Genomic DNA, 25,361 nt, shown 5'->3' on the forward strand with positions numbered 1-25,361 from the left:
ATGAGACATAAGAGACATTGGTTCGATCCCTGAGTTGGGAACATCTCCTGGAAAAAGGCATGGCAACGCACTCTAGTATTCTTGCTTGGAAAATCCCACAGAGGAGCCTGGAGGGCTACAATCCAAAGGGTCACAAAAAGTCAGACATGACTGAAGCAACTTAGCATGCATGCATGCACCATATAAATTAGACATGAGAGATAAAGGAGATTTATATATTCTGAAGCTAAAATGTACCAGCAAAAAGGACAAAAATTATGAACTCCAGCTGTACGCTGTTTATAAAAGACATATCTAAAACAAAGGCACAGAAAGCACAATAGTGAATAGGTTGCTAAAAATACAACATTGTACATCAACTATAAACCAATTAAATTTTAAATAAATAAATGAACACCATTCAAATACTAAACACTAAAGAAAACTGGTATAATTATAACAATAAAACAGAAGAATTACTCTCTAAGGCAAGAGAATATTAATACATAAAGGGAGTGTCTTTATTATGAAATAAAAAGTTATATTATATGTAGGAAAAAAACCACTCCTTTATCTATGCAGTAGTATAGGACAGACAGAAGTGGTAAAGAAAATAATGGGCAAGCTATACACAGACTAAAATAAATGTTGGATTCTGACTTAAACCCTGCCATCAGATGAGGCTATACCATTGAAGTACATTAACTCACTTGCCACTATAAAGCCTGCCACCAGATGCAGCTTAATTGTCACTTGCCACTCACTGATAGGATTTTGATATGAGTCTGCAAGTAAATGATTTATTATGGTCTCTATGCAGTCAAACTTCTCTGCTAATAATAATCTGTATTAGCAGCTGATCCCCAGTGCTAACATACCTCAGCTCCACCTCAGATCATCAGGCATTAGATTCTCATAAGGAGCAGGCAACCTAGATCCCTCAGCACACACAGTTCACAGTAGGGTTTGCACTCCTATGAGAATTTAATGTCTCCACTGATTTGACAGGAGGCAGAGCTCAGGAGGCAATAAGATTGATAGGGAATGGGTAAAGCTTTGGTCACTTTCCTGTCACTCATCTGTTTTGTGGCCTGGTTCCTAATAGGCTATGAACCAGTACCAGTCCGTGGCCCGGGGAGTGGGGACGCCTGGCTTAAATGATTTTAACACAGCTAAACCAAAGATGTGCGTTCTATTACAACTAAAATAACTGCTACAATATCAAGGGCTTTGTTGCTATGGTTCAGTCACTAAGTCATGTCTGACTCTTTGCAACCTCATTAGCACACCAGGCCTTCATGTCCTTCAACTATCCTTCACTGCCCTGGGCTTCCCAGGTAGCATTAGTGGTAAAGAACGTGCCTGCCAATACAGAAGACGTAAGAGATGTGGGTTTAATCCCTGGGTCCGGAAGATCCCCTGGAGAAGGGCATGGCAGCCCACTCCAGTATTCGTGCCTGGAGAATCCCATGGACAGAGTAGCCTGGCAGGCTACATTTCATAGGAATGCAAAGAATCGGACATGACTGAAGTGACAGCACACATGCAAAGGGCTTAAATTTCTAAATTCTCATCTATGTACTAGTATTCTTTTTCTTAAAGATTCCAAATACCTTTATCTCATAAACATTCAGCTGCTTGCTTTCTGCTGTACTCTTCTTTTTAAAGGCCTTATTCTGTTAGAAGTAAAAAAATAAAGAATTATGTTTAATATCAAAGTGATTCAAACTAATACTTTCATTGACTTAGACTAAATTACTAAAGTAAAGGAAAGCATTATTCACTAAAACTGCAGTGAATATAAAAGTTTTTTTTAAAAAAGTAATTTGATTTTGAGAATCAGTACATACCTCCTGCTGGAGTTCTTCAATAAACTTGCTTTTATTTTCAACCTGTTTCCTCAAATTGTTACACTAAAAAATGAAGAGAAATTAAAATTATTTTATTCAATATTCCAGTCAAAATAAATACTTTCAAACTAACAAAAATATTAACACAGAGATTACTTCAAAAACTATGTCATTAGGACTTCCCTGATGGTGTCTTGGTTAAGAATCCACCTGCCAATACAGGGAACATGGATTCAATCTCTGGTCTGGGAAGATGCCACACGTTGTGGAACAACCAAGCCCATGCACAACTACTGAGCCCACACTCTAGAGCCCATGCACAACTACTGAGCTACCATGCTGCAAGGACTAAAGCCCATGAGCCTAGAACTCATGCTCTACAAGAAAACCCACTGCAACAAGAAGCCCATGCACTGCAACAAAGAGTAGCCCCCATTCACTGCAACTAAACAAAGCCCACGTGCAGCAACAAAGACCTAGCACAGTCAAAACTAAATAGTCTATCATTAAATAATTCTATTAATGTCAAACCTACCTAGGGTAAAGGAGATAAGAGATAAAACTGAGAGCTCACTAAAGGTACAGAATCCAGTAAGACAAGCCTGCCTAAAGTCCCAAACTCAAAAGACGACCTAATCAGTGAAAGTATAAATAAGAAATAAATCTGCCACATAGAAGGATACAGTAAGGAAACTTGTCTTGACCCTGGCACTGAGTGAATGCTATAAAAATGGTCCTGAAAGGATCCTGCTATGATTTATGTCGGAGAGTGTTTTGCCTATGTTCTCCTCTAGGAGTTTTATAGTTTCTGGTCTTACGTTTAGATCTTTAATCCAGGGGCAGGGATTAGTTACAGCTGAATTCATGTTATCTCCATAATCTTAAAAAACTTCAAATGGAGAATTTACTTTAAAATGGGCTCCTGTTAGTAGTGCCCTCAAGATAATCTTTTTGGGAGGATAACAATTTCAACACAAGCCTCAAAGAATTACCACAGATAGTTCCAAGAAATCAAAAATGTAAAGAAATAAGGCTCTAAGAGTAAAAATCAGTAGAAAGAACAAAGAGCAAAATCAGAACTAAAAAGGCTTCAGATAGTGAAATTATTAAACAAAGAATATCAAATTAAAATATTTTAAATATTGTTTTTAAAGACCTGAAACTATGAAAAACAGACCATAAAGGAAAACTGATCAGATTTTTTTAAAAATATAAATTTATTTATTTTAATTGGAGGTTAATTACTTTACAATATTGTATTGGTTTTGCCATACATCAACAAGAATCTGCCACGGGTGTACACATGTTCCCCATCATAAACCTCGTCCGCCTCCCCTACCCATACCATCCCTCTGGGTCATCCCAGTGCACCAGCCCCAAGCATCCAGTATCATGCACCGAACCTGGACTGGCAATTCGTTTTACATATGATACTATACATGTTTCAATGCCATTCTCCAAAATCATCCCACCCTTTCCCTCTCCCACAGAGTCCAAAAGACTGTTCTATACATCTGTGTCCCTTTCACTGTCTCTCATACAGGGTTATCATTACCATCTTTCTAAATTCCATTTATATGCGTTAGTATACCGTATTGGTGTTTTTCTTTCTGGCTTACTTCACTCTGTATAATAGGCTCCAGTTTTATCCACCTCATTAGAACTGATTCAAATGTATTCTTTTTAATGGCTGAGTAATACTCCATTGTGTATATGTACCACAGATTTCTTATCCATTCATCTGCTGATGGACATCTAGGTTGCTTCCATGTCCTGACTATTATAAACAGTGCTGTGATGAACATTGGGGTACACATGTCTCTTTCAGTTCTGGTGTCCTCGGTGTGTATGCCCAGAAGTGAGATTGCTGGGTCGTATGGCAGTTCTATTTCCAGTTTTTTAAGGAATCTCCACACTGTTCTCCATAGTGGCTGTACTAGTTTGTATTCCCACCAACAGTGTAAGAGGGTTCCCTTTTCTCCACACCCTCTCAAGCATTATTGCTTGTAGACTTTTGGATAGCAGCCATTCTGACCAGTGTGAAATGGTACCTCATTTGTGGTTTTGATTTGTATTTCTTTGATAATGAGTGATGTTGAGCATCTTTTCATGTGTTTGTTAGCCATCTGTATGTCTTCTTTGGAGAAATGTCTATTTAGTTCTTTGGCCCATTTTTTGATTGGGTTGTTTGTTTTTCTGGAATTGAGCTGCAGGAGTTGCTTGTATATTTTTAAGATCAGTTGTTTGTCAGTTGCTTCATTTGCTATTATTTTCTCCCATTCTGAAGGCTATCTTTTCACCTTGCTTATAGTTTCCTTTGTTGTGCAGAGGCTTTTAAGTTTAATTAGGTCCCATTTGTTTATTTTTGCTTTTATTTCCACTATTCTGGGAGGTGGGTCATAGAGGACCCTGCTGTGATTTATGTTGGAGAGTGTTTTGCCTATGTTCTTCTCTAGGAGTTTTATAGTTTCTGGTCTTACGTTTAGATCTTTAATCCATTTTGAGTTTATTTTTGTGTATGGTGTTAGAAAGTGTTCTAGTTTCATTCTTTTACAAGTGGTTGACCAGTTTTCCCAGCACCACCTGTTAAAGAGATTGTCTTTAATCCATTGTATATTCTTGCCTCCTTTGTCAAAGATAAGGTGTCCGTAGGTGCATGGATTTATCTCTGGGCTTAAGAGGACACTAATAGATAGAGAAATATACCATGTTCATGGATCAGAACAATCAATAGAGTGGAAAATGAGTATACTACTCAAAGCAATCTATAGATTCAATGCAATCCCTATCAAGCTACCAACAGTATTTTTGACAGAGTTAGAACAAATAATTTCACAATTTGTGTGGAAATACAAAAAACCTCAAATAACCAAAGCAATCTTGAGAAAGAAGAATGGAACTGGAGGAATCAACCTGCCTGACTTCAGGCTCTACTACAAAGCCACAGTCATCAAGACAGTATGGTACTGACACAAAGACAGAAATATAGATCAATGGAACAAAACTGAAAGCCCAGAGATAAATCCACGTACCTACGGACACCTTATCTTTGACAAAGGAGGCAAGAATATACAATGGAGAAAAGACAGTCTCTTTAACAAGTGGTGCTGGGAAAACTGGTCAACCACTTGTCAAAGAATGAAACTAGAACAGTTTCTAACACCATACACAAAAATAAACTCAAAATGGATTAAAGATCTAAACATGAGACCAGAAACTATAAAACTCCTAGAGGAGAACATAGGCAAAACACTCTCCAACATAAATCACAGCAGGGTCCTCTATGACCCACCTCCCAGAATATTGGAAATAAAAGCAAAAATAAACAAATGGGACCTAATTAAACTTAAAAGCCTCTGCACAACAAAGGAAACTATAAGCAAGGTGAAAAGATAGCCTTCAGAATGGGAGAAAATAATAGCAAATGAAGCAACTGACAAACAACTGATCTTAAAAATATACAAGCAACTCCTGCAGCTCAATTCCAGAAAAACAAACAACCCAATCAAAAAATGGGCCAAAGAACTAAATAGACATTTCTCCAAAGAAGACATACAGATGGCTAACAAACACATGAAAAGATGCTCAACATCACTCATTATCAAAGAAATACAAATCAAAACCACAAATGAGGTACCATTTCACACTGGTCAGAATGGCTGCTATCCAAAAGTCTACAAGCAATAATGCTTGAGAGGGTGTGGAGAAAAGGGAACCCTCTTACACTGTTGGTGGGAATACAAACTAGTACAGCCACTATGGAGAACAGTGTGGAGATTCCTTAAAAAACTGGAAATAGAACTGCCATACGACCCAGCAATCTCACTTCTGGGCATACACACCGAGGACACCAGAACTGAAAGAGACATGTGTACCCCAATGTTCATCACAGCACTGTTTATAATAGTCAGGACATGGAAGCAACCTAGATGTCCATCAGCAGATGAATGGATAAGAAATCTGTGGTACATATACACAATGGAGTATTACTCAGCCATTAAAAAGAATATATTTGAATCAGTTCTAATGAGGTGGATAAAACTGGAGCCTATTATACAGAGTGAAGTAAGCCAGAAAGAAAAACACCAATACGGTATACTAACGCATATAAATGGAATTTAGAAAGATGGTAATGATAACCCTGTATGAGAGACAGTGAAAGGGACACAGATGTATAGAACAGTCTTTTGGACTCTGTGGGAGAGGGAAAGGGTGGGATGATTTTGGAGAATGGCATTGAAACATGTATAGTATCATATATGAAATGAATCACCAGTCCAGGTTCGGTGCATGATACTGGATGCTTGGGGCTGGTGCACTAGGACGACCCAGAGGGATGGTACGGGAGGGAGGAGGGAGAGGGGTTCAGGATTGGGAACATGTGTACACCTGTGGCAGATTCATGTTGATGTATGGCAAAACCAATACAATATTGTAAAGTAATTAACCTCCAATTAAAATAAATAAATTTATATTAAAAAATAAAAGAACTAATTAAAACTTCAGTATGCAGGTCAGGAAGCAACAGTTAGAACTGGACATGGAATGACAGACTGGTTCCAAACAGGAAAAGGAGTACATCAAGGCTGTATATTGTCACCCTGCTTATTTAACTTCTACGCAGAGTACATCATGAGAAACGCTGGGCTGGAAGAAGCACAAGCTGGAATCAAGATTGCCAGGAGAAATATCAATAACCTCAGATATGCAGATGACACCACCTTTATGGCAGAAAGTGAGAGGAACTAAAAAGCCCCTTGATGAAAGTGAAAGAGGAGAGTGAAAAAGTTGGCTTAAAGCTCAACATTCAGAAAACAAAGATCATGGCATCTGGTCCCATCACTTCATGGGAAATAGATGGAGAAACAGTGGAAACAGTGTCAGACTTTATTTTTGGGGGCTCCAAAATCACTGCAGATGGTGACTGCAGCCATGAAATTAAAAGACGTTTACTCCTTGGAAGGAAAGTTATGACCAACCTAGGTAGCATATTGAAAAGCAGAGACATTACTTTGCCAACAAAGGTCCATCTAGTCAAGGCTATGGTTTTTCTAATCGTCATGTATGGATGTGAGAGTTGGACTGTGAAGAAGGCTGAGCGCCGAAGAATTGATGCTTTTGAACTGTGGTGTTGAAAAAGACTCTTAAAGAGTCCCTTGGACTGCAATGAGATCCAACCAGTCCATCCTAAAGGAGATCAGCCCTGGGTATTCATTGGAAGGACTGATGCTAAAGCTCAAACTCCAATACTTTGGCCACTCATGCGAAGAGTTGACTCATTGGAAAAGACTCTGATGCTTGGAGGGATTGGGGGCAGGAGGAGAAGGGGATGACAGAGGATGAGATGGCTAGATGGCATCACCGACTTGATGCACATGAGTTTGAGTAGACTCAGGGAGTTGGTGATGGACAGGAAGGCCTGGTGTGCTGTGATTCATGGGGTCACAGAGTTGGACATGACTGAACAACTGAACTGAACTGAACTAAACTGAATAAAAATGTAATTAAAATTTAAAACTCAATAGAGACAAGAAAATCAGTCACTTCTTGGCCTTACCAAATGAATGCTGAACAAATTTTTAAACTGTCAGTTTTCAGTATAACCAGAATATAATATTGCCTGAGAAAGCACATTTTACATATTTCTCCATTCTTCAGACTATCAAAATTTACTCCCTTGAGAGTTAATATTGATGATCATATCTTTCTCCTACTTAGCTTTCCCCAGAAAATTATAACTGACATTACTATATATTATTAAAAAACCCTTTATAATTATAGTTACAATAGTTCAAAAAATATGTATATATAATAACATCAGATCAATTGTTATTTTTACTGCCCCATCTCACTCTCCCTTCTTTCTGAATAAACTAATGAAAATTAAAGTAACTTAAGTATTCAATGTTTTTAAATTTAAATAATATCTAAATTTAGGACTAATTAATATGTTTGATGGAATGCCCAGAAATTCTTATAAAAATTTTAAATTATTACAGTTCATTTTTAAGTAAAATAATTCAGGTACATAAAATCAAAGGATTTTATTCACTAGAATTCTAGCTAGAAAAAAAAATAGTGGTAATTATTAGAGCTGAGAACTTCAGAAAGTGAACTATGTTCTCCAAAGGACTATTCGTTAACTCACTACACAGAAAGTCAAGTTTAGGACAAGTGTGTGCTGAAAGGCAGAGAAGGGAAAGTGAATTGGTATCACTAGCCAGAAAGTAAAAAACATCTCACAAAAAGAAAGGGGAAATTTTTCTGCAGCTCCTTTGATTATAAAAAATGGGAGAGATATCTAAGAAGGATTTTTTAAAAGTACCTTGCCACTGTAAAGATATCTACAGCAAATGCAGCTGCTGAGGATATAAAATTTGGAGAAAGGAAAGAGAAAGCGGGTGGACGAGCAATTTAATGAAGCTTTGCTCTTTGAAGCATTATGCAGAAACTACTAATTCCAAAGCCTCTTCAAACAAACCTGCAATAAAAATCCTATACTATTCTTGAAAGCCTTCAAAATAGAACTGAGATCTCTTTGTATAGGACAATGTGAAGGTTGGCCCTAAAGAGTCTAGCCATACATATATTGCTCTCTAGTCCCAAGTATCTTTCACATCTGATAATACCTTGTTTTCTAGTATCTTCATTTGTTTATCTTTTTTTATAACTTCACATTCAATGCTTCGAGCCTAAAAAAACATTATTTAACATCAGATTAAAAATGTTAACAGAAATTCTATTTTCTTCTATGAGTATCTTTTAGACATGGAATTATAAAGCTTAGTCTTATATTTCTAAAAAAAAAATAGTTATCAGCTCTGCCAGTTTATTTCAGCTACACTTAAATATATATATATAATTTTTATATTAAAAAAATTAAAAAATGTTTTCATGCATATATGTTAATGTTCATTATTATCTTAGCCTCATTATCACTTTACAATCTTTTATTAGCTTTCCCAGTTTATACTGAATTTTTAAAATTATATAGAGAAGTTTACCATCTTTTAAACATGTTTTTCAAAAACACTTATTAAACTGAACTTTGTAACAATCCAATGATGTAGAAAAACAGGTATTTATTATGGCCATTTTAGAAATGAGGGAAAAAAGGCTCAGATAAAATATGGACTGGGATAAAAGAAGAGTACAATGAATTTCACCAAGAAATATTTGCAACTTGAATTATTTCCAGGAAACTGTTTCAATAAGTAAACTGAAATCCAACCACGGAAAGCTTAAAAATGCTATCAATTTGTCTTGCATTTCACTTTTTTCTTAACTCATCATTAATATCTTCTACATTGGTAAAATAAATTTTAAGTTCTTGGTGGAAGATTTTTGTTTTACATTAACCATCAAATTCATGTTTTTCTCTACACCAACAAGATAAGTGTTTTGAAGCAGCCTCTGACACAAATTTTAAAGTAGTGAATTACATACCAAGTCTTTAGGAGACTAATTTGGGGAGGGGGACTGAATTTAACTAATAAATATGAAACTGAAAGAAAAAAACAGCTTTTAGGGGGAAAAAAGTGGTACAGTCTAAAGAATGTTAGAGAGGCAACTCTACCACTTCTTAGACATGTAGCTTTTTGGCACTTTTACCTTTTGGAGGCCCAGTTTCCTAATTCATGAAATGAGGACAAAAATGACTTCCAGCCTAAATAACAAAGAATCTAGAATGTTCCTGGTCATTGCAAGTCCTTAAAAATATAGTTCATCTTACCCTTAGACTATTCCAACAGTCTTAAAGCCCTCCAACATGTAAATATAATTATGACACTTCTCAGGTCAAAACTCTTCAACAACCTCAAACTCCTAAATATAACTGTGAGGCCTTAAATGATCTACTCTCATTTTTCCCCATCCTCATTTTTCCATTTATCTTCCCATCTCTCATCTTTCTATACTCTCACCACTAACACCACTATGTTAAACTCCACCTTTTGGCCTAGATAAACTTGTATAGTTGTTTAAATATAGGGGCCCTCTCATATTTCCAAGGCTCTCTCATACTTCATATATTCTGGGTGTGTCTCTGTATGTAACTTGAAATACTCTTCTCCCTGATCTACTTATGCCTACACCACTGCCTTCCACTAATTTAATTAATCGGAGGCTTTAACATGAATTTTGCTTCTTCCAGGAAGCTTGTCCTGACTCAAGTTCAGATAGTCGTCCTTTCCATGGTCTCCAATAGCAATTATACAGAAGACCTATATTTTGGTCTTCTTTTTTTAGTGTAAATTCCACAGTAACCCTGATCAGTTCATAAAGTTGGATGGGGACTAATCTGTCTCCAAGGATGGGAATGCAACTCAGGTTTGGAGAGATTACTCTATCCCCTAACTGCAATGAATGGCTCAAGCATAAGTGAGCTAAACTCGGCAAGAGTCCTCACTAACATTTTTTTCAAAGCTTTGAAGACTATTTTTATAGCCTTCTAACTGATTCCAATGCCTTTCACCTCTCCCTGTTCTGTTCTTAAAAATTAAAAATGTTACTTGTCTAATAAAAAACCTTAAATGAATCATTACTGCCCAACAAAACAAACTAAAATAAAACTTCAGCACCCAAAACACTTCCTGGCACATTGTAGGTAGTTAATAATATTTGTGGAATGAATGAAAAAACAAAGTCAAGGTCTTCACAATCTAATTTGATCATTGCAATCTATTTTGGCACAATTTTCTCCCACTGTATGTTATACACCACAATCACTTCACATACTTTGTACTATTCTACTTTTGTGATAATCTTCCCTAAAAGCCTTCCTATCTCAACTCTTTGAAATCATTCCCACCAATGTACAACACAAACTTATTAATCACTTTATTAGTACATTTTATATTACTAAAGCATGAGCCTCTTATTTAGCCCAAAATATAAATTGACATTTATAAATGCTAAGTGTTAAAGAAATTTAGAATTATGCCATTATTTCGTCTAGATAAAAACCACATAAGTAAAACAACTCAACATGGCCCACATTTTTAAGGTCAACAGCCTACAACAGTCCTTGGCCCTCCAGTTATCTATACAATAGTATACTTGTTTTTGGTCACCAGCTACTGCTTTTATGATTTGAAATTTTGTGATAGAACCTACTATTAAATACAACATACATTTTCTTCACTCTTGTCCAATTTACTTTTAACTTCATCTCCTTTCTGTTTTAGTTCTTCTCTCACAGATTCCAGTTCATTCCTTAAAAGAAATGGAAGAGTGACATTGCCATAAAATCTATATTTTCATTTTATTCCCTTTCTGGAACTTCTAAAATTGACTACTGATCAGTTTAAAAATTTTTATTGGTTTATATTTTCACTTTGATTGACCATTTTTCATGTATCGGTATATACACTTCTATTCCTAAATTTAATTTATACATTTACTTTGAAATTATTTAATCTTTATAGTTATTTTTACATAAAAAGAAACTTCAAGATAGAAAAACTTATTTCTTATTTAAGTCAAGATTTCACTTTCCTGTTTCCTTAGTCATCATTCTAAGACATAGTCATAATGCTGTACAAATAAATAAGGGACATATATACAGGTGATTTTAATGAAGAACTGTATGACTGAGATATTTGCATATACATGTATCCTTATGTATGTATAGAGTATCTCACAGAAACATACACAGGAAACCATGATACCTCTGGAGAAGAAAACTAGATAGCAGGAAGACAAAAGGCAAGAAAGTTTTCTTCCCTCATATCCCTTTGTTTCTTTGATTTTTATACCATATGCATATATAATCCTTTCAAACTTTTTTTCAAAAGCTATCTGCTGTGCATGGAAACAACAGTGCTTTGTCTCAGAAGGATATGTAAAGCTATTTCTAATTGTAGACTCTCTTATTATTATAGCTGATATGTTACTAGGTCAAATGTGAATGCATGGAATAGTAATCATGTGAAATAACTAGCCTCATAAAAACTGAGTCTAGGATGCTTACTCTTTGAGTTTTAAATCTTTAATTGGCACATTCTTACTTTTCCTAAATATATTATTTAGAGTTCTGTAAATCTTAGAGTTCTAGAGTTCTGTAAATTATTTAGAGTAGGTAGATGTACAAAAATATGTTATCCAAATAATTTCAATTCTCTTAGATAAAAAGTAGCCTTTCTCTAAATAGGTATTCACTTTTGATCCCCAAAATGTTTAGTGGCTTAATCACAGATTTAACCTATAATCTTCTGAAGAAGAGAAGTAAGCATATAAGACAAAAGTAATCGTTAGAAACATAATAAAAGATGACTTTCCAAATATGGAAAATAGTAACAGTTATGTATTAGGCACTGTGCTCAGTGCTTTATTCATATTTCCTCATGTAATGTCCAAAGAGTCCTATGAGGGAGACATACTAGGTCTAAGGAAATATCAAATAATTTTCAATAGTTAAGTTTTAATGACCACATTCTTTACTCAAACCTAAATCAAAACTTAATACATCAGAATATAAGTACAAGCAAGAGCCCCCAAATATTTGGAAATCATCTAAATTACTAATAGATTAAAAGGAAACTGGAAATATAAAAACTCTATCCCAGAGCTACCAGGGAAGTATTTGCAATATTACAGTCTTTAGCAAGGTAATTTTGAAGGTCTTAAAATATAAGATCTCCTATCAGCTGTCTATCAGCCATCTATAGATCTGTATCTGTGTATCTGTTTATTGATCAGTGGATTGCTGAAGCTTTGAACCCTTTAGCGGATGTTTCAGGGTCCATTTTAAGTGCTGTCACTATGCCCCCTCCATGCAGGTGTATGAATGGAGGAAACAGCTATTTTTATGAGAATAACCTCCCCAGATGCAAGTGTTCTAGTGGCTACATGGAAATGCAAGTGTTCTAGTGGCTACGTGGGAGGATATTGTGGAATGGGGCTTTCACAAGGAACTAACGTGTCCGTGCTATTGACAATCATCCTGATCATCAGAATTGCTGCTTTAGCCGCTTTAGGATTTTTCCACTATCAGAAAACTGGCTCCCTTTTGTCTTATCTGCCCAAGCTGTCAAGCTTAAGCAGTCTCAAATCCTCTGAAAACGGAAATGGGGTGACCTTCAGATCAGGGAATGATGTGAACATGGATATTAGAGTAACTGGTTTGGGGCCCGAGTGTGCTATTGACAGATTGCTGGCAATGAGGGAACATTTTGCCACAGACTTCAGGAAGCCACCCATAATATTTGGGAACCCGACGTATGCCTCCAAGGACACTACTATCACGGCAGCTCAGCCAACAACAGCCCCAGTAACTGAATCTGGAACAGTGTATAACAAAAACTATGGAAGTCCCATTAACCCTGCTGAACACAGTTCAGACACAAAGCCAACTCCCTCAAGTCCTGATGAAACTCAGCCAACAAAATGGAATATCTTCAAACGAAAACCAAAACAAAGTGTCAACTTTGAAAATCCATTCTATTCCAAGATGGAGAATGAACCAAAGGTCAACGCTGCTAAGGTTTCTTGGAAAAAACGCTCAACTCCAGGCTACAGTGCAACTACAGGCTACAGAAGATATTAAAGTCACTGCAAATGTTGTTACAGAAGACTCAGAGGCATAGCTGTGCTGGCTATTTAGGGAATAATTAGAAACAGACTTCTGAACATATTTGTTTTTTTTTACAAACAGATAAAAAAATTAACATTCAGTACTTCATTAAAAGAATATATTTTTTCCCCTGTACTCCTGTAGTTGGTACTGTTTGTAGAAACATTGCCTTGTGTGCCTTGTTCACTCATCTCATATTTTTACAAATAATTATCACCTTGTACTACATGTATATCTTTGCACTGAACCTCTCTGACGGTAATGCTATAAATATATTATACATTTGTAAATTTGGGAAAGATTATCACATCATTAAATTTGCTAATGAAAGTAAAAAAAAACAGCTTATTTAGAAAATAATAAACATGATAAACTGCATATCAAAAACCAGGTCATAGATCTACAGCAGTATCAAAAGTAAATTGATACTTGAAATGATTTTATTATTTGAAATGATTTTATTAATTTATTATTTGAAAAAGAGAAAAGCAAACTAAATATCAATATATCAATTTTTTAAATAACTAAAGAAAATATTAATATTTGATTGCAGGCAGGAAAAAATAAACTTCTAAGTTTACTTATAATTTATAAATTATTTATATACTATATATATTTATATATAAATATCAATTTATAAATTATTTACATATAATATTTATAAATTTATAAAAATGGGAAAAAATTTCAAAAAGAAAGCAATTTAGATTTAATTTTAAAAAATTTTTTAAATTCTGTATGACAAAATAATTACCCACAGTAAAAGGAAAACAACAGGTTAGGGAAAATATGTGCTATAAATAAAACAAGATAAAGGATTAACATGTTTTTAAAAGCTTAACTAAATAAGTAAGAAAACAGTCAAGATCTCAAAATATTATAGGCAATAGATATAAGCAATTTAGAAAGAAGAAACTCTAGCAAGCACACATAAAAATTACAAAGTTTATCCAAAACATGAAAATTATAAATCCTAAGAACTGTAAGTTATTTCTATCATCAAATAAATAAATGATAATAACCAAAAGTAATTAAAAGTTTTTATAACCAGCATTTTCATAAAACATTGGTTGTATTGCATACTTTACAAGTGATAGAACCTATCAGAAATCATTTGTCTATCAAAAGTAATTGAAATAAATTACTCAATAAATTCACACCTGAAATTTATACTTTAAGAAAAAAATCTGTATGTGCCAAAACATTTACTACAGTGTTATTTATGAAAGTGAAAAACTGGAAATGTAAATATCCAAATTAAAATAATGCTATATCCATTTGACTGACTGGCAAACAGGTATTAAATTAGATGATTGTGAAAACACCAAGAAAAAGAGAAAATACTTAAAATAATATCAGAGTTTTAAAATATCTCTTCTAAATATTCTGACATATGATTAGTGTACTTTCTGAAATTAATATTATTAGAAAATTTATGATATTTTAAAATTAGTTTTTGTATCTAATATCATTATTTCAAACTAAGTATAAAAGAGGCATTATTACAATTTTATTTTTAAGCAGAATTCCAAAATAGTAATTTAAGTCTAATTTTTTACTTTATTCTATATTAAACATAAGATTAATCTAAATTAACTACAAGTTAATAGAAAAGAAATACTATTTTTGGCTAGTCAAAAAGGCCAATGCATTAGTCTTGCCTTAATTGTGTTTCTGTCTCTCCCAGATGTTCTATTTGTTTCAACATCTTTTCTTCTTGCCTTTTGCTATTCTAAAGAAATAATCAGTGTTGTTTATATTAATTATTTTGCTTCAACAGAAATAAAATTGAAACTAACATTTAAGATCTTTATCTATCTTAAAATTCATTTAATTATAAATAAAACAAGAGAATGGGCTATTTAACTTGTATAATGCCACACAACTTTTCCAGTCTTACTCTATTCCCCTAATAATATCTATATATTAATACTAGCTAAAAAAATAAGTCTTACTTGTTGTTTCCCACTAATACTTTCAGACTTGTGTCCTCTGTACATATTGTTATGGCTTTAAGGAATGCTTTTCCACTCATTGCACCTACTGAGCTCATAATTACTGGTTTTTTAAGGCAAAACTTAATGCTATACTCTTCTGAAGGCTTCTCTTTCCCCAAGGCAGAGGTGATCCTGTGAATTCTGATAGCACTTTGTCTCCAAAACAATACATATGATATTTTAAGCACTTTTTCATTGAGTCATAAACTCCTAAAGAGGGAGGATGATATTTTATTTAACACTGTATGTTCCACAGTGTCTTACATTATTTGCTAACAAATACTTGAATACTTTATTAAAATACTTTATAAAAATCTTGATGCTTCAAATTAGAATAACTTTATCAATAGGGAGCCTCCATTTTCTGTTGCCTTTTATTACCACTGAGGATCAATATGCGTATTTTTCTTCTAAAACAAAGTATTTAGAAGAAAAAGATAATCAGATAATCTAAGATAATCAGACTTTTAAAGCCGAAAGAATCTTCAGTGGTAATCTATTCTAAGCCCCTAATTTTACAGTAAGAAAACTGTCACTGATACTTTCTTTTTCAACTCACATTAATGTCTTCTTGTTGTTTCTTGAGTTCCAGGGCCATATCACTTGTTTCTTGTGCTAGTTCTTTATTTTCCAGTGAAAGCCTGTTACAGCTTGCAGTTAGTTCAGTATTCTTCAGCCTATTTTTTTAAAACAACATATCATACCAAAATATTTACACATAAAATTATATAATACAGAATTTTATCCAAAATAATCTTAGCGGAAAGAAAGGGAGGGTTGGGGCTACAAATGAAACAAGACTGGCTTTTAGTAAAGAATTTTTGAGGCTGAGTGATAGGTATATGGGCTTCCTAAGTGGTGCTAGTGGTAAAGAACCTGCCCAACACGGGTTTGATCAAGGTCACTTAAAGGAGGGCATGGCAGCCCACTCCAGTATTCTTGCCTGGAGAATCCCATGGACAGAGGAGCCTGGTGGCTACAGTCCATAATGGTCACAGAGTCAGACACAACTGAGGTGACTTAGCAAGCACACATGCATGCATGCACAGTAAGTATATGCTGGTTCATTACATTATTCCCTCTTTTAACACTGTATATATTTGAAATTTTTCTATAATAAGTTTTTTGAGAGGTCATATATTTCCTAGCATATTTCCCATAATGCTTCCCCCTTCACTTTTCCATAAATTTTGAAAAGCATATTATTATTTTTTACACATATTTTCTTTCTAGCAGGCTGTCTCTTACAAACTATTTCAAATTTCTGATGATTTAAGTACTACATGAGACATTAATGATTTAATTAAATATTACAAAATCCATTTAAATGAATATTAATATTTTCATTAAAATAAATAAAGTTTATGCATATGCACAACACTTAAACTGCTCTTACAAGGTCTCAAATATTCTACATCAGAAGAGAGATTACTACTGTTACTAGTTGCAGCCAAGATCAATTTTAAATGAGGGAAGGGAAGTGTATGGCTCATGGAATGATTTCAGAAGCACCTATAACTCCTACTTACTGATGCTGGAAACTCATCAAAGTCTTTTAATTAAAAAATGAAAAGCTGTAAGAGCAAATATACCAAGGATAACACAAATTTATATTAATCAGTTAATTCATTAAAAAGGACTTTGGTTAACAGATGAATTTTACCCAGAGCCCCTACAAAAGTACTGTTGAAAAGGTACCAGAAGCTGGGAATGGGAGCTGAAAGAGAAGTGACAAGATGCTGAGTAAATTATTCATTTCTTATTTTTACCTAGAGTTGAAAAGCAACCAGAACACAAAAATTATGCTCTCCACTAGACTGCCTCCTTGAATTTAGTTCTCCCTGAGTGACAACACAACAATTATTTCCTCCTATTTTCTCTAGAAATGAAATTTACTAAGTAAGTGAAGCAACTAAATATTATGCTTGGACAATATAAGAAATGAATTTATATTTCTGTCATTTCATCAATTCAAACCTACAAAGTAATTTAGTAAAACAACCAAAAAAACTACAGCTAGAACTACAAATGATTATTTTTATAAGAAACTAAATAATCTCCAAAAAAAATCACTCTTCTAATATAGCTCTCAAGTTTGTGATATATTCTTCTTATGTCAATAATACATAGTTTCTTTAACAATGAAATTGATAAATTACTTTGATCTTTAATCAGAAATAAACACTTTAAGCCTATTCAAAAAAGCATTATACATAATTTACTAATTTAGTATTAACTACAGTGAAAAGTAGTAAATATTTTATAATACTACAGAAAGTTTAGGAATTGAACACATAAACTACTTTATAGATAGAAAACATACTTCTCATTTTCAAGCTCGATTTTCAGCTCTTTAACCTGATTTGAATAATGCTGTTCACTTGTTGCAATGGCAGTTAACTGTATTTCCAAATCATGTACTTTTTTCTGGAAAATAAACACATATTATCACAGCAAATGCTTTTACAATTTTCTCACTTAAGAAGTATGGTCATTCTATGTAAGCAAGTTATATACTTGGTAAAAAAAAATATGTCAAAATTTTTAAATTTAAATTGATTTAATGCCACAGTCATTATAATTTTAATACAGTGAGCAATGACAAATGCAATACTAAAAGTAAACTTCATTTTCATATTCTGAAGCTCAACCAGTAAAATTATACTTCAAGTGAAGTGAAGTGAAGTCGCTCAGTAGTGTCCAGCTCTTTGCAACCCCATGGACTATAGCCTGTCAGGCTCCTCCATCCATGAGATTTTCCAGGCAAGAATACTGGAGTGGGTTGCCATTTCCTTCTCCAGTGGATCTTCCCAACCCAGGGATCGAACCCAGGTCTGCCGCATTGTAGGCAGATGCTTTTACCATCTGAGCCACCAGGGAATATTATAAAATACTGTTGTCTGTTTTATACTACCAAGTAATAAATTTCAACTGAAATATCATTATTAAGAAAAAATATATTAGTTAATGAAATCAGGCAATATCAGAAAATTAAGCTGCTCTTATTATGTTAGAATAACATAATACTGTAATACTGTAATACACTGAAAACACTTTTTAAAAATAAAAGACATTCTAAAACTATGAAAACTATAAGAATTTAATAAAAGCTAAAATTAAAAGTATCAATTAATAAATACTTGTAAGACATCAAGAAATGTATTGTTATAAGCCATGCTTATATTATTGGTATCTTAAATGTTGACATTTCTCTGCCTCATTATAATATGGAGGTTTTCTGTTTTAAATCAATTGTTAGCACACTAAATACAGCAGAAACACATGTTCAAGAGGAATTTTGTGAAGAAATCTTGTGCAAATCTAACAGCCATATAATCTACAATGTAAATCTGTACCCTACTAGCAAAATACTTGAAAGAAAAAAATGTATCCTTTCTAAACGAACCTCTTTGGTTTGGAGAAGCCCAGTTAGTTCTTGTTCTGCTCCTTTTAATTCTTCAGCAATCTTCTCAAATTGTTTCTTCTCATCTAAAAGCTTTTGTTTTTCTGCCTATTTTAAGAATATTAACAAATCATGATAACCAAAGCACATACACATTCAAAATAATCAAACTTCTCAAATATAGTTGTGAAGAGAATTATGACTTTCTCTTTGGTTAAAATTTTTTAAAAAGAGAAAACAAGTCATTAAGTAAATTCCAAAACTAAATATGATAACAGAGGATTTAATGGACAGAGCCCTGTAAGTTTTTATTTAAAAAGACTCACACAGACAAAGATAAGTGGCAGAGGAGTAGTCAAATGTAGAATGCATCTCTCTTCAAAGATACATCAGAATACCTCTTCAGATGCAGAAGACCTTGCAGAGCACCAGCTGAAACTGGCAGGAGTCCCTGACCACTGGAACCATGCAAAAATCAATAGGATGAAGGAAGAAAAGAGAAAAAGAGGAGGAGAGTGAGGAGGAGAGTGAGCAGGACTGGACCTGCACCCATGGAGTGGGGGAGCTGAAGCAGGGGTGAGGACCTCACACAGGGGCAATTGAGGCTGTTGGAGAGTGAAGCAGCTGATCTGTGACAATCTGAATGGAGTGAGAACCACACAGACAATCCATGCCACAGCCTTACATAGCCCAGACAGGAATGCAAGTCCGCCAGAATGTATGGTGGCTAGGAGCTGGAGCGTAGTGATTAGAGAGCAATTCCAGGGTGAGGACTGCTGTTGCCTATAGGGAGATAGCCCAAAGGGACAGGAGGGAGAAGATCAGAGTGTGGAATACCTTTGGAGCAAAACCAGGAAGCAGGGCACTACTGCTGAGTTAGGGGCAGAGGATGGAGCCATCACTGTAGCCTCTCTCCCCACACGCAAGTGTCAGCAGCTGACCAATAGAGAAAGAGCCCAGAGAGGGTGGCCCTTTGAGTGCCTAATATGTCAAACAATAGACAAGGACCAGCCAGGGAGGCCCTTTGAAAGTTCAGCTGCCAACGGCTAGAAAAAGATTCTATTAATAATAGTACTATATCTCCTACACCTTGGCCGCTGGCATCCCTAGACAAATGACATCATGAAGGTCCCCACGATCCAAGCAACTGTGCCACCTCCAACTTTGATCCTTACTAGAAGCAAAGCAGCCAGAGACTAGAAAAAAAATCCTAAAATGCTCTATCTCCTCTGCCCATAGTCACCATCTTCCTTGCACACCTGGCACCGCCAGGGTCCCTGCAATCCAAGTAGCTGTGCCATCTCCACGCTTGATCCCCACTGGGGCAGAGATACCATAGGCTAGGAAAAAACCCTAATAGTGTCATATCTCCTGTGCCTGTAGTGACCAGATTTCCCTGCATACTTGGCATTGCCAGGGTCCCTGTAATCCAAACAGCTGCACCACCTACACACCCAGTCCTCACTAGCACAGAATCAAATCCTCCAGTACACTCTCAGGAAAAGACCCTGACGCTGGGAAAGATTGAGGGCAGGAGGAGAAGGGGATAACAGAGGATGAGATGGTTGGATGGCATCACCGACTCAATGGACATGGGCTTGGGTGGATTCCAGGAGTTGGTGACAGACAAGGAGGCCTGGCATGCTGTGGTTCATGAGGTCACAAAGAGTCAGACACAACTGAGCAAATGAACTGAACTGATAGTAGCATCTCAATACAATAGACAAACACTAACAGACATAAAAGGGAAATCAACAGTAACACAGTAATCGTAGAGGACTTTAAAACCCCACTTACACCAATGGACAAATCATCAAAAAAAAATTAATAAGGAAATACAAGCCTGTTTAGTTCAGTTCAGCCACTCAATCGTGTCTGACTCTTTGGAACCCAATGGCTTCAAGCACACCAGGCTTCCCTGTCCATCACAAACTCCCAGAGCTTGCTCAAACTCATGTTGATCGAGTCAGTGATGCCATCCAACCATCTCATCCTCTGTCGTCCCCTTCTCCTCCCACCTTCAATCTTTCCCTGCATCAGAGCCTTTTCCAATGAGTCAGTTCGTCGCATCAGGTGACCAAAGTATTGGAGTTTCAGCTTTAGCATCATTCCTTTCAATGAATATTCAGGACTGATTTCCTTTAGGATGGACTGGTTGGATCTCCTTGCAGTCCAAGGGACTCGCAAGAGTCTTCTCGAACACCACAGTTCAAAAGCATCAATTCTTCAGCACTCAGATTTCTTTATAGTCCATCTGTCATATCCATACATGACTACTGGAAAAACCATATTTTTGACTAGATGGACCTTTGTTGGCAAAGTAATATCTCTACTTTTTAATATGCTGTCTAGTTTGGTCATAACTTTTCTTTTAAGAAGTAAGTGTCTTTTAATTTCATGGCTGCAGTCACCATCTGCAGTGATTTTGGAGCCCAAGAAAATAAAGTTTCTCACTGTTTCTATTGTTTCCCCACCTATCTGCCATGAAGTGGTGGGACTGAAGTCATGATCCTAGTTTTCTGAATGTTGAATTTCAAGCCAGCTTTTTTACTCTCTTCCTTCACTTTCATCAAGAGGCTCTTTAGTTCCTCTTCCCTTTCTACCATAAGGGTGGTGTCATCTGCATACAGATGGGCCTAACTCATATCTACAGGACACTCTAGCCAAATGCAGCAGAATACACTTCTTTCTCGAGTGCACATAGAACATTATCCAGGATAGATCACATCATGTGTCACAAATCAAGTCTCAGTAAAATTAAGAAAAATGAAATTGTATCTGGCATCTTTTCTGACCACAAGGCTATGAGATTACATATTAAAGAAAAAAATGTAAAAAACACATATGTGGAGGCTAAACAATATGCTTCCAAATAACCAAAAGGTCACTGAAGAAATCAAAGAGGAAGTCAATATCTAGAAACAAATGAAATGAAAACACAACAAACCAAAACTTCTGAGAAGCAGCAAAAGCAGTTCCAAGAGGGAAGTTATACAAGCCTACCACAAGAAATGAGTAAAACATTAAATAAACAACCTAACCTTACATTCAGAAAACAAAGATCATGGCATCCAGTCCCATCACTTCATGGGAAATAGATAGGGAAACAGTGGAAACAGTGTCAGACTTTATTTTGGGGGGGCTCCAAAATCACTGCAGATGGTGATTGCAGCCATGAAATTAAAAGATGCTTACTCCTTGGAAGAAAAGTTATGACCAACCTAGACAGCATATTCAAAAGCAGAGACATTACTTTGCCAACTAAGGTCCGTCTAGTCAAGGCTATGGTTTTCCTGTGGTCACATACGGATGTGAGAGTTGGACTGTGAAGAAAGCTGAGTGCCGAAGAATTGATGCTTTTGAGCTGTGGTGTTGGAGAAGACTCTTGAGAGTCCCTTGGACTGCAAGGAGATCCAACCAGTCCATTCTGAAGGAGATCAGCCCTGGGATTTCTTTGGAAGGAATGATGCTAAGGCTGAAACTCCAGTACTTTGGCCACCTCATGCGAAGAGTTGACTCATTGGAAAAGACTCTAATGCTGGGAGGGATTGGGGGCAGAAGGAGAAGGGGACAACAGAGGATGAGATGGCTGGATGGCATCACGGACTCGATGGACCTGAGTCTGAGTGAACTCCGGGAGATGGTGATGGACAGGGAGGCCTGGCGTGCTACGATTCATGGGGTCGCAAAGAGTTGGACACGACTGAGCGACTGAACTGAACTGAACCTTACACCTAAAGCAACCAGAAAAAGAACAAAACCCCAAAGTGAGTAGAAGGAAAGAAATCATAAAGATCAGAGCAAAAATAAAAGTAAAAGAAGTGAAGACAACAGTAGCAGAAATCCATAAAACTAAAAGCTTGTTCTTTGAGAAGACAAAGAAAACTGACAGACTCATCAAGGAAAAAAGTGAGAAATCCACAGCAAACATTATTTTCAAAGGTGAAAAACTGAAAACATTTTCTCTAAGATCGGGAATAAAACAAGGGTGCCCACCCTCACCACTATAATTCAATATAATTTTGGAAGTCCTAGCAGTGGAAATCAGAGAAGAAAAAGAAATAAAAGGAATTCCAACTGAAAAAAAGAAGTAAAACACTCACTGTCTGCAGAAAACATGTTACTATACATAGAAAACCCTAAAGATATCACCAGAAAATTACTAAAGCTAATCAATGAATTTAGTAAAGTCACAGGATACAAAATCAATACACAGAAATCTCTTGCATTCCTATACACTAACAATGAAAAACCAACAGAGAAATTAAGGAGTCAATCCCACTCACCACTGCAACAAAAAAAGTGAAATACCTAGGAATAAACCTATTTAAGGAGACAAAGAACTTGTATGTAGAATTATAAATCACTGATGAAAGAAATCAAAGACCACACAAACTAATGGAGAGATATATCATGTTCCTGGATTTAAAGAACCAATACTGTGAAAATAACTATACTATCCAAAGCAGTCTACAGAGTCAATGCAATCTCTATCAAATTACCAATGGCATTTTTCACAGAACTAGAACAAAAAATTTCACAATTCATATGTGTGTGTGTGTTAGTCATTCAGTCACATCCAACTCTTTGAAATCGCATGGACTATAGCCCACCAGGCTCCTCTGTCCATGGAAATCTCCAAGCAAGAATAATGGAGTGGGTTGTCATCTCCTTCTCCAGGAGATCTTCCCAACCCAGGGATTAAACTCAGGTCTCCTGCATTGCAGGCAAATTCTTTACAACCTGAGCCACCAGGGAAGCCAATTTGTATGGAAACACAAAGGAGCCCAAATAGCCAAAGCAATCTTGAGAAAGAAGAATGGAGCAGAGGAATAATCCTTCCTGACATCAGACTACAATCATCAAAACAGCATGGTAGTGGCACTAAAACAAAGACCAATGGTACAAGATAGAAAACCCAGAGGTAAACCCATGCACCAATGTATACCTTATCTTTGGCAAAGGGGAGGCAAGAATATATAATGGAGAAAAAACAGCTTCTTCAATAATTGGTGCTAGGAAAAATGGACAGCTATATGTAAAAGAATGAAATTAGAACACTTCCTAACACCATACACAAAAATAAACTCAAAATGGATTAAAGACCTAAACATAAGGCCCGAAACTAGAAAACTCTTAGCAAAAAATATAGCCAGAACATTCTTTGACATAAATCACAGCAAGATCCTCTATGACCAACCTCCTAGAGTAATGGAAATAAAGACAAGTAAATGTGACCTAATTAAATTTTAATGTTTTTTCACCACAAAAGAAAGTATAAACAAGCTGAAAACATGGCCCTCATAATGGGAAAGAATAATTGTGAATGAAAGAATTGACAAAGCATTAATCTTTAAAATATACAAGCAGCTCAGGCAGCTCAATATCAGAAAAACATACAACCCAATGGAAAAAAAAATGGGCAGAAGACTTAAACAGACATTTCTCCAAAGACGATATTCAGATGTCCAATAAACACATGAAAAGATACTCAATACTGGTCCTTGTTAGAGAAAAGCAAATCAAAACCATAATGAGGTGTCACCACACAGCAGTCAGAATGGTTATCATCATCAAATTCTAAAAACAATAAATGCTACAGAGGATATGGACAGAAGGGAACCTTCTTACACTGTTGGTGGAAATGTAAATTGATACAGACACTATGAAGAACAGTATGGAGATTTCTTAAAAACCTAGAAATATAACTATTAATACCACATGACCCAGCAATCCCACAACTGTGCAGATATCCTCATAGACTCATAATTCAGAAAGACACATGTACCCCTCCATGTTCATTGCAGCACTATTTACAACAACCAGGACATGGAAGCAACCTAGATGTCCATCAACAGAAGTATGGATAAAGAAATTCTGGTGTATATACAATAGAATATTACTCAGTCATAAAAAGGAATGAATTTCAGTCAGTTGAACTGAGATAGATGAGCCTAGAGCCTTTATACAGAGTGAAATAAGTCAGAAAGAGAAAATAAATATTAATACATATATATGGAATCTAGAAAATGGTACTGATGAACCTATTTGTAGGGCAGTGACAGAGACATAGACATAGAGAATGAACTTGTGGACACATCAGAAGAAGGAGACCATGGGACAAATTGAGAGAGTAACACTGAAATATATACATTACCATGTGTAAAACAGATAGCTAGTAGGAAGCTGCTGTATAATACAGGGAGCTCAGCCCAGTGATTTTTGACAACATAGAAAGGTGGAACAGGAAGGGCAGGAGGGAGATTCAAGAGGGAGGAAATATATGTATATTTATGGCTGATTCACATTGTTGTACGATAGAAACCAACACAAAATTATAAAGCAGTTATCCTCCAATTAAAAATACTTTAAAAAAAGAAACATTTAGATTGGAAGAATTATTGTTATTTGTTATTAATATGCCCGTATCATCCAATGCAATCTACAGATTTAATACAATCCCTATAAAAATACCCATTACATTTTTTACAGAACTAGAACAAGTAATCCTAGAATATATAGAGAGCCACAAAAGACCATGAGTTGTCAAGAAATCTTGG

General features: G+C 35.5%; 1 protein-coding gene across 1 annotated transcript in view; it reads right to left on the bottom strand.

Moving 5' to 3' along the window:
* SYCP1 (synaptonemal complex protein 1) overlaps positions 1-25,361 on the bottom strand; it is a 137,515-nt gene that overhangs the window by 52,268 nt on the left and 59,886 nt on the right. The window contains exons 16-23 of the mRNA XM_040230971.1: positions 18,805-18,909; positions 17,722-17,825; positions 15,958-16,075; positions 15,063-15,133; positions 10,961-11,042; positions 8,459-8,521; positions 1,830-1,892; positions 1,593-1,655 (exon numbers count right to left, since the gene is read on the bottom strand). Of these exons, the coding sequence (XP_040086905.1) occupies positions 1,593-1,655; positions 1,830-1,892; positions 8,459-8,521; positions 10,961-11,042; positions 15,063-15,133; positions 15,958-16,075; positions 17,722-17,825; positions 18,805-18,909 (669 nt within the window). The remainder of the gene's footprint in view (positions 1-1,592; positions 1,656-1,829; positions 1,893-8,458; positions 8,522-10,960; positions 11,043-15,062; positions 15,134-15,957; positions 16,076-17,721; positions 17,826-18,804; positions 18,910-25,361) is intronic.

Source organism: Oryx dammah, unplaced genomic scaffold (genome assembly GCF_014754425.2).
Source record: "Oryx dammah isolate SB20612 unplaced genomic scaffold, SCBI_Odam_1.1 HiC_scaffold_28, whole genome shotgun sequence".
Classification (NCBI taxonomy): Eukaryota; Metazoa; Chordata; class Mammalia; order Artiodactyla; family Bovidae; genus Oryx; species Oryx dammah.